The sequence below is a fragment of the Bactrocera neohumeralis genome, chromosome 2 (genome assembly GCF_024586455.1).
Source record: "Bactrocera neohumeralis isolate Rockhampton chromosome 2, APGP_CSIRO_Bneo_wtdbg2-racon-allhic-juicebox.fasta_v2, whole genome shotgun sequence".
NCBI lineage: Eukaryota > Metazoa > Arthropoda > Insecta > Diptera > Tephritidae > Bactrocera > Bactrocera neohumeralis.
This window is the reverse complement of record NC_065919.1, coordinates 75,298,002-75,313,452: the sequence shown is the minus strand read 5'-3', so window position 1 is coordinate 75,313,452 and position 15,451 is coordinate 75,298,002. Positions and strand designations below refer to the sequence as shown.

General features: G+C 36.4%; 3 protein-coding genes across 4 annotated transcripts; 1 reads left to right on the top strand and 2 right to left on the bottom strand.

The window, feature by feature from the left end:
* Positions 1–646: 646 nt before the first annotated feature.
* LOC126754551 (attractin-like protein 1) lies at positions 647–7,116 on the bottom strand. Its single transcript, XM_050466637.1, has 9 exons — positions 6,291–7,116; positions 5,421–5,639; positions 5,197–5,354; positions 4,991–5,138; positions 3,956–4,930; positions 1,893–3,771; positions 1,741–1,827; positions 1,592–1,673; positions 647–1,511 (listed from the first exon to the last, which is right to left on the bottom strand). The coding sequence occupies exons 1-9, from the start codon at positions 6,761–6,763 to the stop codon at positions 1,357–1,359; spliced, it is 4,176 nt and encodes a 1,391-aa protein (XP_050322594.1). The 5' UTR covers positions 6,764–7,116; the 3' UTR covers positions 647–1,356.
* A 306-nt stretch (positions 7,117–7,422) lies between these two features.
* LOC126753882 (protein CASC3) lies at positions 7,423–11,540 on the top strand. 2 transcript variants are annotated; one of them, XM_050465673.1, is made up of 2 exons: positions 7,423–7,541; positions 7,602–11,540. In XM_050465673.1, exon 2 carries the CDS (start codon positions 7,625–7,627, stop codon positions 10,316–10,318), a length of 2,694 nt encoding a protein of 897 aa, XP_050321630.1. In that variant the 5' UTR covers positions 7,423–7,541; positions 7,602–7,624; the 3' UTR covers positions 10,319–11,540. The 2 variants fall into 2 exon arrangements, with proteins under 2 accessions (XP_050321630.1, XP_050321704.1); XM_050465747.1 differs by having other exon boundaries at positions 7,594–11,540.
* On the bottom strand, positions 11,300–14,993 carry LOC126753804 (RNA exonuclease 1 homolog). The gene is made up of 11 exons (XM_050465545.1): positions 14,761–14,993; positions 13,585–14,705; positions 13,322–13,514; positions 13,088–13,254; positions 12,894–13,028; positions 12,735–12,837; positions 12,574–12,676; positions 12,207–12,499; positions 11,843–12,143; positions 11,529–11,788; positions 11,300–11,464 (listed from the first exon to the last, which is right to left on the bottom strand). The coding sequence occupies exons 1-11, from the start codon at positions 14,888–14,890 to the stop codon at positions 11,385–11,387; spliced, it is 2,886 nt and encodes a 961-aa protein (XP_050321502.1). The 5' UTR covers positions 14,891–14,993; the 3' UTR covers positions 11,300–11,384.
* Positions 14,994–15,451: the final 458 nt, after the last annotated feature.

Genomic DNA, 15,451 nt, shown 5'->3' with positions numbered 1-15,451 from the left:
TCACGCAAGTGAGGAAAGTTCTCTGATCGCCATTCACTTGGGAGTGGCCAGAAACTATTCTTTTACATATGGCTCAAGCAACTCACGACTTCCGGTCTTTGACCAAGTATCCTCTGGGTAGCCTATGAACATCCGTTTGAAGGCGAGCTAAAGTGAGAAGGCGAAACATCCCCTACATAGGGTTGTGCGCTGGGTTTGGGACCCGCAACATAAAAAAAAAACACCCCCAATGAAAGGAAACAACGAGCCAAAATTACGCCGGAATAATTATATTTTCTTCAACTCAAACTGTCGATGCAAGACAAGATCTAATAAGATCCACTGGATCTTAGCCGTATAAATCTTAGACTATTGTATCAAAGCCATCGAACATTTGGTTAGGGTAGAAGGTAAAGAATAAGAGTTCTAATTATTTTTGTTATTTCCAAATGTTTCGAGAATTCAGTAGTGATGACAGCCACTAACCGAATATAAACCCTGAATGTCATGGGAAGAGAATGATGTAATTAAATGAAACATTTCAGAGGGCTGAAGCTTTCCTTTTAGAAAATAATTGGAAAAATGGAATTAGTTGTTTCTTTGAGTTTTTTGTGGTCTCTACATATGAAGAATCGATATCAAGATGACTAAAAACTAAACAAAAACATTTGTATTAGTGTGGTTTATATATGTATGTATTTCAATATGTATATACCCATTTCTCTTGTATTTGGTTAATTTTTAAATCGTCTTTTAACACAGATAATAAAACACTCTACAGCAAAGTTTATATCATTCATATTAGATATTTTACTTAGTATTTTAAATTTTTACAACTGATGGTGTGATTATAATGCAATCATGCATTCAAACAAATAAAAGATATACAAAAATAGGTTGGTTTAAAATGCAAGTTTCAAACTTTTAATAATGTCTTACACTCAAAAACATATAACTTATATTGCGTTATTGTATTAACTTTCTCATTATTTTTTTTTTTAATAATATTAATGTCTTTTTAGTTTGCCATTGAGTCTAGCAATTAAAATTGTAGCTATAATAAATAAATTTATGCCCTATTATTTTACAATTATTATTACTAAATGTAAGTGTAATTATTATGTGAAGTAAATCTGTAAATATGCCTTAGTACAGTGTTTTATTATTAATATAATTATGTATTTTGTATAAAGGCATTCATAATATTACTCCTTGAATGGTCGCTACACCGCCATACGCGGTTTTGTTCGATTGATGTACATTTTCGAATGCAGACCAAAGTGTAAACATGCATCCTCCTTGTATGTACGTAGATATATAAATAAAATACTTTTACAAATTTCGCTGTTAAACGTCACAATTAAACTTTTATAAGTATTATGTACAACTATCAGGATGTTGACTTTGTTTTCTTTTGGATTTTGGCTCTTTAGAGTGTTCTATTGAGGGTCGTCGTGGATTGCCCAGTGTTACGAGTGCACTGGCCACGGCCAAACCAGCTGACTGTCCTGCAGGTGCATGCTGCAATCCCCCTATAAATATAAACGTGGAATAAAAATATATATACTTATGCATGTACATATATTTTTAATAGTAGTGTTGGAATACTAACCCGTTGGCAAACGAACTAAAAGTGAAAGAACTGCCGCCCGGTTACCACTGCAAGGCTCCAGCGCTATCGGGCTCGGACAATCCTAATTAAGTTTGAAACTATTTTGTTAACAAATCTATTAAACTTTTTAAAATATTATATCCATTTACCTTTTTGCGCTTTTTAGTCAGATGGGTAATACCCTCCATTGTATGAGTTAAATCAATATTATCTCTGTTTTCGATTTCCACTACAACCTGTGTATAATTTTGCGCATAATGAAGAATTAGTACTACATCAATAATGTCTCATAGCTATTTACCTGGGAAAATGGACGGCTAGCCATTTGTTCCATTTCGACAAATAATCGTTGCCTTCTTCGGAACGTATCGTATTTTTGTTTTATTTTCCATAAAACAGCAGCCATAAGTAAAAGCAGCAAGAAACATGTGGAGAATGTGATAAAGAATTGTTGCAGATTCAGCTTCGGATATTGCGAAAAGGCTATCTGTATCCAAATTGGTGGCCGAAAATCATGCACGAACACGTAGAATGTGGTTAAAGAGCTGTTATCTTCCGGTGAATGACCGAAAGTGTATTCAGTTTTTGGAAATCGCTGTCTAAACGTTGAACAATTTATACCAGCATATAAGAATTTCTCTGGAAAACCAGCGCGCCTAACTGAAATGTCCATTTTAGCTGGTACACTACAAGTTATTGTAAAGTCTGCATCGATTTCGGGCTTTTGTGGTGAATTGCGAAAATTAATTTTTGTAAAATGTCTATCTTCCTTCTTGGAGAGATTGAAAGTAAATTGATAATCGATTGTAAGCTCGTAATAGCATGATGATTTTATGGGATCGCCATTATAATGATTCTGAGTATCGCATTTTTCACAATGATCACCCACTATGCCCTTGGTATTGCAGAAGCATTTTCCAGTGTCGGGTTGGCAATTCTCCCCTTGCCCATTGCATTCACATTTTTGACAATGGCCACCATTAATTGGATTGCCCCAATAGCCTTTGCTACATTTCTCACAATGATTACCAGTGGTCAGATTCGAGCATGGTTGTTCACAAATATTATTATCAGGACAATGTGAGTGTCCATTGCAATTGCATGGTGGACAAGATGTGAAGAACCAGTGATTTACTTGACACTCGCTCGCATCATACGGTGACAATGCACCGCCAGCAATACAATTGCCCAGACCGGTATTGGAGCCGTCGTCGCACCACCCACAGGCTGGATCATCTAGACATTGTGCACAACTATTATAGAATCCACACTGAGCGCTCGATTGTGTAGCAGTTGAGCGACCATTACCCGTATTGGAAGGCGATGAGCGACACTTGGCAGAGTGTGTAGTCCACTCTCGACACTGACCATAAGGAAAACTAGGCGTATACGCATTGCGATCAACACAGCGTTGTTCATTTTGACACCAAATGCACTCGTCCTCTGTACAATTGTGGCAGCTTGTTAATGTTGCACAGGGTTGTGGACAGATTACATCTTCCCGTGTTCGATTAAAATGTGGTATATTAGACAAATATGGCCTGCAACGATTGTGTTCAGCATCCCAACTGCAGGCAGCATTAGCCGAGCAGGCATGACAACTATGTAACTGCTCACAAACGGTAATAATCATGAAGTCTTCGGTTTTCTGACAATTTTCTAAACGTTTTATATTTGCAACGGGAACAGCTGCGGGCACAAATTGCTGTTGTTGTTGCTGCTGTTGCTGTTGTTTCTGTTGGTTGCTAGATTCATAAAATAATGTGTTTATTGACGTAGTCTCCCGACAACGTTCCTTTGTGCAGACACCATTCCCGCAATAGGTGCAGCCATATGAGTTCGCCACACAAGATTGACAATTGCTTTGCTCCTGGCAGCGTAGCACATCGTTTAGCAGCTCAGAGGTCAATGTAAGGCGACTTTTCGATGGACATACTACATAGTCATATTGCTCGCGACCGAAGATTGCCGAGCGCTGTACTTGGTTTATGGGAACGCATCGCATTTTCTGCACATCCCAAATACATTTCACACCTGGTCGACCGTTTGTGCACTTTTCTTGTTTTGTATAAAAACTACAATAGCCAGGTGTGAAACGCAACATATCGTTCAACAATTGTCCGTTAAAGCCACCATATATGTAAAGCGAGTCCTCGAAAACAACAGCACTGTGACCAAATCTGGATATAAAAGAGAAAATGTATAAAAATAAAAATAAGAAAAGATTTGAATTATACGATTGGTTATTGCAATAAAAATATGCTTTAAAAATATGTATTTTTTTTTTTCATTTACATAGTAACTATAATCAAGAGTTTGTAATTAGACAAACAAGAATTTGTGCAATTATGTATTAATCTTTACCTAGCTAGATCTGTTTGCAAGTGTTCTGGCATTTCCTGCGTATGCCACGAATCACAATAGACATCATACACCAACAAATCTTGACTATAACATTTTGCTCCATAGCTCTGAGAGGTATCATTATGAGTGTTGCCGCCAAATACCATCATGAGTCCATGATTAATGAAGTTAGCTGTGTGAAGTAATCGTGCACTGGGTGCTGCAGACAGTAGAGTCCACGTACGTGTTGCGGGCTCATAAGCGTATAATTTTGAGCTTAGCACCTGGCTTGACTCACTCTCCGATATAATGCCACCGTAAACATATACTTTTTCCGTCAAATAATCAAAAGCTGCACTATGTCCAAAACCACCTTTTACCACATAGCCGTAAGTCTCAATGATCTTCCATTCACGTGTACCGAAATTAAATTCTTGTACAGTATTCAGGTAACCATATTGTGGTGAATGTCCGAAAATAGCAATCATATATTGATAATTGTTTTTGTCGCCGAAACCCGGTACTAATGTTGCCGTATGACCTGCTACACGCAAAGGCCCACACATAACATACGACGTTAGACCCGTTGAGTTACATGCATCGCTTTTAACTGTTATATTTTCCCAGGTTTTAGCAGACACATCAAACGCCCATAACTCATTAGATACGCCACGACCCTCGATTACACCACCGTACATGAAAATTTTATCACCATACATAACGGTAGAAGCTCCATACCGTTTTTCGGGTACACTACCGCCACCCTCAATATGTAAGGTTTCCCATACATTGCCATTGAAATCGTATGTGGTCATAAGTTCACCACGCCCATATGACTCTCCACCAATTATATGAAGTGTATCACGCCATACAGCAGAACCGTGTGAAGCGGTTCCGGGTGGAGGGGGTGATTGTGTCGGATAAATTGTGGACCAAACACCAAGTGCCCTGAGTTGGCCACAATCATTTCCGCCAAAACCTTCATTACACAGGCATCTAAAATGCGACAATGTTTTAAGATGTTTTACAAAATAAATAATTTGTTTAAACTTTTACCGTTCGTCGTCTTCTTTGCATCTGCCCTGTCCTTTATCCTCTGAACAGCCATTAGGACATGCGGCTACGTCACAAGCCTCACCTTTGTATAAGTTATCGCAAATACAGTCTCCTTCACTACATCTGCCGTGACCAGAACATTCGAGCTCTAATTTGAAAAATGTATACGTAAAATAAGTATTAAAGTTAGAATATAATACAGTTACCTTCTGTCGCTGTAGGGCATCCATCCATCTTGTAAGAGAGATTGAAACCAGACATATTGTAAGCGTCATCACTGAAGAAATGAAGTAGCGCTGTACCCGAACGGGCAATTACTTGTGGTACTTTTCGTATCGCAAAATTATCTCTGTACATAAGCCCGCTAAAAATATAATTATATATACTGGTTATAAAATTCCTTTAATATTTTATAATTAAATTATCTTACCTAAAAACTGCTAAGAGAGGTGAATCTACACTGTCGCCATCGTAAATATACAAGTGATCCCAACCGCATTCCGTGGCAAATTCACGCAAATGAATTCGAATGGAAGGTGTTCGCAGCGAATTTGTGTGGGGATGTCGAGTATCAATCAGCCAACTGCACTTAACACTTACTGAGTAATTTCCTTGACCATCGTGAATAGTTCCAGATGGATGATATAATCTTTAAATAAGAAATGAATTAACATAAACTATACTTTTCAGAAACCTTTGTTATCTGTTAAACTTAAATTTATATGAAGTAGTGAAATATTTTTTTTTTTGCATTTGGTAAATACTTAGAACATACCATAAAAACATGAGTTGCTGTACCCTTTTACAAAAAAAAAAAAAATTGAAAGGTTTGTGTGATTAGCTTAATTATCACAAAACAAAAATTTCGATCATTTTATGTTACCCATCATTAACGATAAAATAAAGTTGAAGATTACAATCTTTTATTTATGTGCCTGTGTATACATATGGACGTAATAATTCAGAAATATTGTATGACTGGCACTTTATATTTAGGAAGCAGATAAGAAATTTTACTAATTATGTAAATATGTTAAATGTTACGGCTGTTAGAGAAATTGGACTTGTAATAAGTAAATGCTTGATTTAACACTTGCTATACAATAACACAAGTGTTATGCAGAAGCCAGAAAATTACTAAAAGACAACATAACAAACGAGTACTAATCAATAATACTATTCATAAGTATTAAACAAGAAACTAGGAGAAATGTACTTATTTACATAGTCAACAATATTTTTCGTTTTGAGTTATGTTATTACGAGACCTTAAAAATCTATATGTTTCCATAATACTTACCTCACTTTACCTCCACAGAACTGGCATTCTGGCCCTTGCCAACCATCAGCACATAGGCATTGCCCATCTTTCTGACACTGACCTTCATTTTGGCAGTGGTTGCCCTGAACTGTACAATTAAAAGCAGAAACTCGGCTCAATTCACTAAAACAGCCGTGGAAGATTAATAGTAGAAGAAGGAGTAGACATTTCCGCCGGTATTTCGCATTGAATATGGGAAAGTTCTGCGCAGGTGAAATTGATGCTACCATGACTGAAATGTTACAGTTGGAAGACGATAGCATGGGCAATCTTAAAGGCCTCAGCGACTTAGTAGATAAAAAAATATTTAAATCTGCCAGTGAATTTTGCTTTATTCTATCTTTATTTTGGGAACACCATTCCAACGGTGAATTCTGCGGCTGCAAATCTCTTCTGTCATTTTCAATCACTTTTTTCCTGTAGCATATGAACTGTGTCAAAGCCACACACATTTTTAATTTTGATTATTCTATTAAATTATTTAAAATTGCTCGTTTATTTTATTTTACAATCTTTCACTCACATTTTTTAAAATATTTTCAACAAAACTGTTAACGCCTTAAAAAACTAAACTAAATAAAAATGTTTCACGGATCCACCACCCCACTCTTTGTCTATGTGCCAAATGATTATTTTGCTTCCTTTAACTTTTAAATCACAGTTTACGATTCAAATACTATTTCAATATATCCCAACGAAAATTAAAACAATTCAAACAATTAAAATATTATTTATTGAGTCTAGTTTTGCAAGAACAATTTATTTTCAGACATTTTCTTTTCGAACTTTCTTTGACTTTTCCCTTTTGCAACAACAATTCGTAGTTTTGTACCTTGCCAGACCAATATTCAGCTCAATCTCAAGTACATATGTGCGAACAACTTTTTGTAATTTAAAAAACTATTTAAACACTTTGCATTTAATATGGAATATTTGAATGAATTTCATTTAAACACTCAATAGTTTCTATTTATTTAACTTAAATATAGTTTTTTAATAAAATCATGTGTTAAGAATTTTATTAATATACTTCTCGATAGGTAGCATCATTCTGGGGATTTAAAATGCATCCCTGTTTATTTCTTTTCGCTCTTCGGGTTTATACACGACTGCGAACTTTCTATTTTCTGTGATTGCGTTGTGTGCAGGAACACCTTTTTTCAAGAAAATATTAGGTTCAGCAAATTAATAAAGGTGTGTGATACCATAAAGAATAATTTATTGGAAAAGGTAAACAGCAGAAATAAAGTTAAATCAATATACGAACATCTAAAGTGCACAGATTTTTAGGTTTATACTAATTAAAAGAAGAAATGGCTGAAGTTGAGAAAGTTTCAGCTACAGCAACGAGCCTTCCTGAGGCGGCTGCTGCCACAGATATACCTTTATCCGAAATAGGCGAGGCAACCGGCAATAATGTGTTGGAGTTCGGAACTTCGCCAACTCAAGAACCTTCAAGTAACTCCCATCCCCATGATTCAGAATATGATACAGCATCAGATCTAGAAGGTGGCGGAGAAGAGTACGATGATGATGAGGATGATGACGATTTAGATGACGAAAGTATGACGGATGGAGAAAGCATGACTGACGATGATGATGACGACGACGACGACGAAGAAGATGGAAGACAAGGTAATATAAGTTTAGAGAAAGCAGAAATAGAAGCACAAAAGAAAGTAGATGAGGACCGTAGCAACCCGCAATATATACCTAAGCGGGGAACATTCTATGAACATGATGATCGTACTGCTGAAGTGGACGCCGATAGATCAATAAATTTGGATGAAGTCGGAGAAATGCAAGAAGGAGGTGTTGGTGGATCGAAACCACCACAATCGCCTACCATATCACAAGCATCGAAAACAATGAAAAAATGGCAAGCTGCTTCTGCTGTAGAACGTTGGAGTCACGATCGATTTGATGCTTCAGAGCAGGCTCCAAAGTCGCGATCTGAATTGGTTTCTGCATATGGGTATGATATTCGTACAGAAGATGCGCCACCACGAGCACGCCGACGCCGTCGGTATGGCCGTGGTCCTAGTAAATATTCTCGTAATTGGGAAGATGAAAGTGCTTACCTTAAAGCAAGTAATAAAGAACGTAAGCCACCACGCGCCTCAGACTTTCCAAGTTTGAATGAGCGCAGTGTTCATAAAACAAGAAAAACACCAGTCACGCGTGAAGAAAAAGAAAATAGAGCTGATAAACGGTCTAGTGCAGAAAAGCAAGTTAGTACTTCACGACCTATTCCGTTACAAGATGAACGCCGCGACGTCAAAGTTAGTAGTAGTAAAGGAAAAACTTTTAGTCATCAAGCAAACCTAGGAGGTCGGCAAGCACCAATGGAATTTAAGCAAAAACAACGTAATGCCCGTCAGATTAACAGTTCATATAAAGACTCTCAAAATAACCGCAACGATGGACAGTATGAACGAGGGAATAACCGGCATTCAGCTAACTCGCAGGCAAATTCTGGGATGACAGACTATAATCAACAAAAAGCTGGCAATGGCAAGACGCAAACACATTCCAGGTACTCTCAAGCAGAGGGTACGTATGGTGCGGTACCCATCAGTGGTGGTGGCAACAATCATCAATCTTACCAACAGCAAAAGCAAAAATCTCAATTACAACCGAATCAGCAACAATCCTCAACGGCATCCATACGCCAGCAGTCGCAACAAAACAGTTCGCCTACCACATCTAATTTATCTCAACGTCTGCAGCAAGTTCAGAATCGCAACGATCCAAGTCACGTAGGCAGTGTTCAAATGCATGCTCTAGCTTCACAAAATCAACTAGCTGGTCAACAAAAACAATTAGCTGGTGCTAACGTTGTACTCAATAATCAACAAGGTAATCAACAGTCTCAAGCAATACAACAGATATCGCAGGAACAACGCGGTCCACCAAAGCGATATTCAAGTCTTCGTCGTTCACAGCATGAAGCACAACATATAACAGATCAAATGCAGCAAATGCATATACAACAGCAGCAACCACCCATTCTAATGCAAGATCAACACATGATGCAAGCCAATCTTATGCAGCTTTATCATCAAGAAAATTTGCAAGCCATGCAAGCTTTGCAAGCTAATCAAAATCCCAGTCAACCACCGAAATCCACTTCGGGATATGCTTCAGTACCAACACCAACTCAAGGACCACCTTATGCTAATTCTGGGAGTACTGCGACTGCTCCGGGATCATTTTATGTCACTTCACCTGATGTATATACTGGTACTGCGGCAGCTAGTCCACAAGCGCAACCTCCTGGTCAATATGCGCAACCGGCACCGCCAAACTACCTGCCACCATCCTCAGCTACAACCCCGAACAATCTCGCCTATGCTGGAGGTCAGCCAACGGCAACCACGCCACAAGTGGCTGGGGCTCCTCCAGCTTCATTTGGGTCCACATCTTCTGGGCCACCCCCAACAGCGGCTACTGCTACGGGAGCTGCCACACCAAACGCCAATTCAAACTTTTCAAATTATCAAAATTACAATACCGTTGGTGGAACCACATATTTCGTGCCACCTGCACAGGCAACCACTCGTCCAGTGGTATTACCTCAAAGACGTCCAACTAACGCTATACCTATATTACCACCATCAGAGAAAAATAAGCAACGCCCCGTAGACGCGAAGGATGAGGCAAAAGCGCTTGCTACCAATTCAGCATCACAAGGTAATGCACAATCATCGGCGCCCATTGGGAGCGCTGAAAATATTGATCATATTATTGACAACATGTTTGTCCAACGTCCGGCTTTCCAGCCACCACAGCCACCAGCTAATCCAACTCGCAAAAGTTCCTCACCATCTTTAACTGCAGACAATAGCGGTGGAGATAATAGTAGTTGTGGTGGTAGCGGCCTGATCAATTCCTCACTTTCCGATGAGATGAATATTCCCGCAAACAGCGAAAAATCCTCGAACAATTCAGAGAATGGTCAATTGGAAAAAACTGTTAACAACCCTATGATACTAACGAAAGAATGAGTTTCATTTGTTTGGTCCGCATAAATATTAATTAGAAATAGCAAAATTTCCCAAAACTAAAAGAAATAACATATGTATATCATATCCTAATGTGAATTACTATGATGCGATTTTAAATCACCAAGTGCAAAATCATCGAAAATGCATGGAGCTTTTCTTCGAATCTACCATTGGGTCATGTCAAAGAATTTATAAAGATGCTTCTGTTTTATTGCTTAACTCTTTATTCTGTCAAAAGTTAATACGTATTTACATATGCATACATATATGTATATATACATGGATTTTAATCAATTAACTGTAGTTTTAAAGAATGTAGCAAAGAATTACGATATCTTAAAAAAATTTGTTATATGAAATATAAATTGTAATCTATAATTACTGTATCTATAATTAACTTTTTCTTCAGAAAAATACAAACACTTTATTTATTCAACCAATTTTTGCCGTTATTATGTTAAAAATATTAAAGATGTGAGTAATAAGTTTGAGTCGCGCGAATTACAGTGTCCGTATTTACAGTAAAATTTTATATTAAGAATAATCATATAAAATTAAATAAACGAATTACCGCTGTTTGTGATCATAATTTCCTGTCCGCAGGTGACTTTGTATTTGATGACCTCAAGATGCAACTAGTCGAAAGTTTTCCCCATATTAAAATTTTTAATGCAGATACGAAGCTTAACTTCATCATTAAAAATTTCCTTTATACTAATAACCTAAAAAAGTTAAATTTAAGAAATTACGCGAAAGCTTTCATAAGCCTAATTTGAAACTCTTAAATTACTATTCTTCCTTTGTTTTGTGCAATTGAATACCAAAATATTATGACTTTAAATATAAATATCATTTTATTATGCAATATTTTATTTGACTCACAATGATAAGAAAAATAACCTAAACTTGTTTTCAATAGTCTAAATAAAAAAATACCGGGTAACATGATGTAACTTTCACACGTACATAAGTACATTGTAATATGTTTAAATAATAATTTGTTCATGTTTTATTAAGTGATGTAATAAATCCTCACTGCCATACTGATTTTAAAAATTAAATATGCTCAACTAATTTTATTACGAAGATAGAATTTCACTAACTGTATACAGACTTCAGCATCCTCTGCACTATCGTGACCAGCCTCTGAAAATTCCATTAGATACATACAATTTATCATAGAGACGAAAATAAAATTATAAGTATTCACCATTTTCTTGAATGATCCGTTTTAAATTTTCAATGCATAAAGTTTTGAGAGCACGCTTCTTTGGCGGTCCCATTTTGTGTGGAAATAGTACCGACGTATCTACTACTACACTGTGTATCAGCTTTAAAGCCTTAAGATCGCTATCTAAACTGTGGCCGACTAGAATGGTTTTAGAATGAAACATCGACATCAGAATAGCTTGCACATCACGTAAGGTTCTTGTTTCGCACTTCAACATCGCCTCAGTAATCCCAGAATAGCTAAACAAAATAAATAGTTTTATGGACATTTCTGTATGTGTCACTATTACTTACACCGTGTTGTAATCGACAATTTTATTTTCTGGTTTAACTAGCGCATCGTACACTGTGCGTCCATTGATGTCCACAACTGTAACGCGTGTCAATTCTATGCCCATTGTTGTGTAGCACATTTCACAATCTAGTGCATAAATATCTTTTTTTGTCGGTATATAATCGCCATCCTTTTTAATTGTAGTAATATAGCCGGTAAGATTATCGTAATCTACATAATCCGCAACATGATAATTAGCATACGAGCAGCCAGGTGTACCAGCTGGTTGTTGACAACAACGGTGATGATTGTCGGCGAATCCTTATTAGGTTAATGATGTAGGTTAGTACTTGAATTTTTATGTCATATGAAATAAAATTATACCTCTACGATAACCTGCACTTTTTGGATGATAATTGCACTCATCCACACATATTTCATCATAAATTTTCAAATTGAACACTTTTCCGCAACGACTGCAATAACGTTCATCTGCATTGGGACGTCGCGAGGGCCTCGAACTGGTTATAATTGCAATGCCAGGACCGTTTCCAGGTCGTGGAAACCCATTCGATGTCAACTGCTCCTCAGTAAGACATAATTCGTACACCATATCGTATGCTTTGTCGCCAGGCAACTTATCAAAGGGTTCATTGCCATCGCTCGCATCACTTCTTCTGCATTAATTTTATAACGTCTGTTAACATGCTTCGTTCATATATATACACATATTGTATGATATCAAGCTTACATTTTTTTCTGCACACTCCAAGTATTCGTTTTGGCTAGTTTCCCAGCTAGTATGACTTCATGAGATAGCATCCTGTTGGTGTCGGCTGGTTTATTTCCAGAATCTTAAAATGAGTATATTATTCAAATTATTCACTTATTAAATATTAAAAAGACCAGTACCGGTTGCTTCCTTTCTTAGTTTATTTATGGCTAACAAAGCGCTACTTTTATAAATAACTGGCGTATTACATTTTTTTAAAACAGCTAGCTCTTCTGTTTGTGCCTGCATTAATAGTGGTAAGATAAAAAATAAAGCAATGCGTTTGAAAACATATTTACCCGTTCCCAAGCATCGGCCATATTTGGATATATGGCCAAGCAATGTTTTACCATCATTTCGTAATACTGCATACGAATATTAAATGATATTTTTGATGAGTTTGCCTCTAGCACTGGTGGTTTCGCGGGTTTTATCTAAAGAAAAATATATTATTATGAACATATTAATAAAAGTTGTATAACACAAAACTTACAGCTTCTTTTGTCGCCAATGCTGCGGTAATTTTGTGGGCAACCCGTTCACCTTTTTTGGTTGTTTGTGCTGGTGTAAATGCCGGCTGTTTCCCCGCTTTAAGCTCTTCTACTTTCTTTTTTGCCCGCTCCAAAGCAATTATGTTGGCGACGGGCGCAATGGTACGAGCTAGAAAAATAAAAATTCAAAGGGACTTTCAATTGTAATTTCCATTTTGTTAACTAAAATATATTACTTATACGAGGCGGTGGTGTTAAATAACTTTTTGGTATAAGTGGTGTTAGCTGGCTCTGGCTCTTTTCTTTTGCCTTACGTAAAGCTTCAGTTGCTTCCCGTACTTTTTCCTCAGCTTCACGTACCGCCGTTTCCACTACTGTAGCTTCCTCTTCTCTTTTGCGATGCATCGCAGATTGTCGATTGAAAATAGCCTATAATTGTACCGGATAATAAAATATAGCCTCTATAAGTCACTCATAATACTTTGGGATATTTGCTTACTTGCATGGCATTGCGTATGTGATCGGGTTTTCGCAATAAAAGAGGAGATTGTACTTTTAACTTGTCTGCGTTGTGATAAGCAACCCGCTTCTTTTGTAAGGAGTTGGTAACATATTCATCTTCTTGTGATTGGTGACGTTTCAATGCTTTAGATTCATTGCTACTCTTGAGTTCGCCATTATCTTTATGCATGGAAGCAAAATCCTTTTCCAGTTGTTCGTATATCATTTGACATTCCTTATTAATCTCTTCCGTGATGGGAAACTGCTCTGTACTTTCTGTTGATGTATGTGGTGAAATAGGACCCACCGGTGTCGATAATTTGCTGTCTCTGTTAATTTTATTTGATGAGCTGTGATTTGATTTTGAAGATTTTTTTGAACTACTGCGATGCTTTGAGCCTTCTTTAACTTCCGATAAAGTTGACGAAGGCCTACTCTTTGATGAAGAAGATTTTGATGACGAAGTATTCTTGTAGTCTTTTTCGTGTTTATGTCTTCTGTCATCTTTTTTGGAGTGCTCGTCGTACCTGGATTCCTTGTGTTTTCGATTTTCTGTTTTGTGTATGTTTTTATTTTCTTCTTTGGAAATGACTTTTAATCGACTTTCTTTGTTAAGCGATCTATCCTTTGAAACCGATATATCTTTAATAATTGGAGTTTCCTTTTTTTGTTTTATATCCTTACTACTACGTCGAGAACTTTTTTTCTCTTCATTGCTAATTACGTATTTTTTAGATATTATTATGTTCGCTTCTTCAGCATTATTAATTTTATTTTGATTATCTTCCTTTCTAGTATTAGATGGCATTTCACCATTTTGCCTAACATCTTTTACAACCTCAGTTTCTAGTATTTCACCAAGTTCGTTTAACTCCTCTTCACAATCGTCAAGATTTAAACTAAACAATTCATTATCATCATTTTTGCATGTTGCTGGAATATAAATGGGGGCACGTAATTCAAACCCTAAAGGAGGTTTTGAAGGGCTAGCATTTAAGGCTGGTTTCTCGGGTTGATACTCCAGTTTTGGTTTTGATTTAGTAATCGTTGGTAAGGGCAGCAGTTTTGGAGAAGGTTTATAGTCCGGCACAGACACATTATTTGTTGTTTGATTTTCATCTGAGATGTATGTAAATGTAATAAAAACTTTAATATTCATATAAAAAATACACACCTTTACGCACATGCTTAAAATGACAGTACGGCCTTTGGCAAGATTGTGTTCCAGTATTCTGATTATTGCTATTTGTTCCCGTAAAATAAGGACAAGGAAATCCCTTAAATAAACCAAGTGAAGGTAACATATTATTGCTTCCTTTCTTTAGAAAGTCATTGTGCAACACAAATATTCTTATTTGTTTGAGTTCATTATACCAGAAAATTACTTGTTCGCTTTAGATAACAATGTTACCGGTATATGAAAATTTTAGAATTTCTTAAACTATGTACAGGGTGGTGCAAGTTAAAAAAAAAATTTAAATATGGAATAAGGCTTTTTGTTCAAAAACCGTGAGGGCAATTTCAAAACATTGTTTTACTATTAGTAAAGTTATTTTATTTAAAGAGAATCTTTGTAATTATTTTCTAATATCTCGGAAATTTCGAACGTAGTAAATTTTGAAATATTAGTTACATCATAACCCTTCTTTCCAAACCATCTTTAAAAACATACGTACATATACATATGTAGGTGTAGGTATGTATATTGGCGGAAGTATGAAACTTAGGTAATTTCTATTAAAGTTCCCCAAATTTAAATTTATTTTTTAAGTTCTATAAGATTATTGTCCTCAATATTGTATCAATTTTTCATTCAAATCAATAATTAAGGGTTTTAGTATAATATCTTTTGTACAGATTTAAAA

What these genes read in the sequence shown, in the direction of transcription:
- LOC126753882 (XM_050465673.1), top strand. Translation starts at nt 7,625, where the DNA reads ATGGCTGAAGTTGAGAAAGTTTCAGCTACAGCAACGAGCCTTCCTGAG.
- LOC126753804 (XM_050465545.1), bottom strand. Translation starts at nt 14,890, where the DNA reads ATGTTACCTTCACTTGGTTTATTTAAGGGATTTCCTTGTCCTTATTTT. An exon ending in TGGAGTGTGCAGAAAAAAAT is followed by an intron (nt 12,500 to 12,573) that starts GTAAGCTTGATA and finishes AAATTAATGCAG; the next exon opens with AAGAAGTGATGCGAGCGATG. An exon ending in ATTGTCGATTACAACACGGT is followed by an intron (nt 11,789 to 11,842) that starts GTAAGTAATAGT and finishes TATTTTGTTTAG; the next exon opens with CTATTCTGGGATTACTGAGG.
- LOC126754551 (XM_050466637.1), bottom strand. Translation starts at nt 6,763, where the DNA reads ATGTGTGTGGCTTTGACACAGTTCATATGCTACAGGAAAAAAGTGATT. An exon ending in CCTCTCTTAGCAGTTTTTAG is followed by an intron (nt 5,355 to 5,420) that starts GTAAGATAATTT and finishes TTATATTTTTAG; the next exon opens with CGGGCTTATGTACAGAGATA. An exon ending in CTAGCCGTCCATTTTCCCAG is followed by an intron (nt 1,828 to 1,892) that starts GTAAATAGCTAT and finishes AATTATACACAG; the next exon opens with GTTGTAGTGGAAATCGAAAA.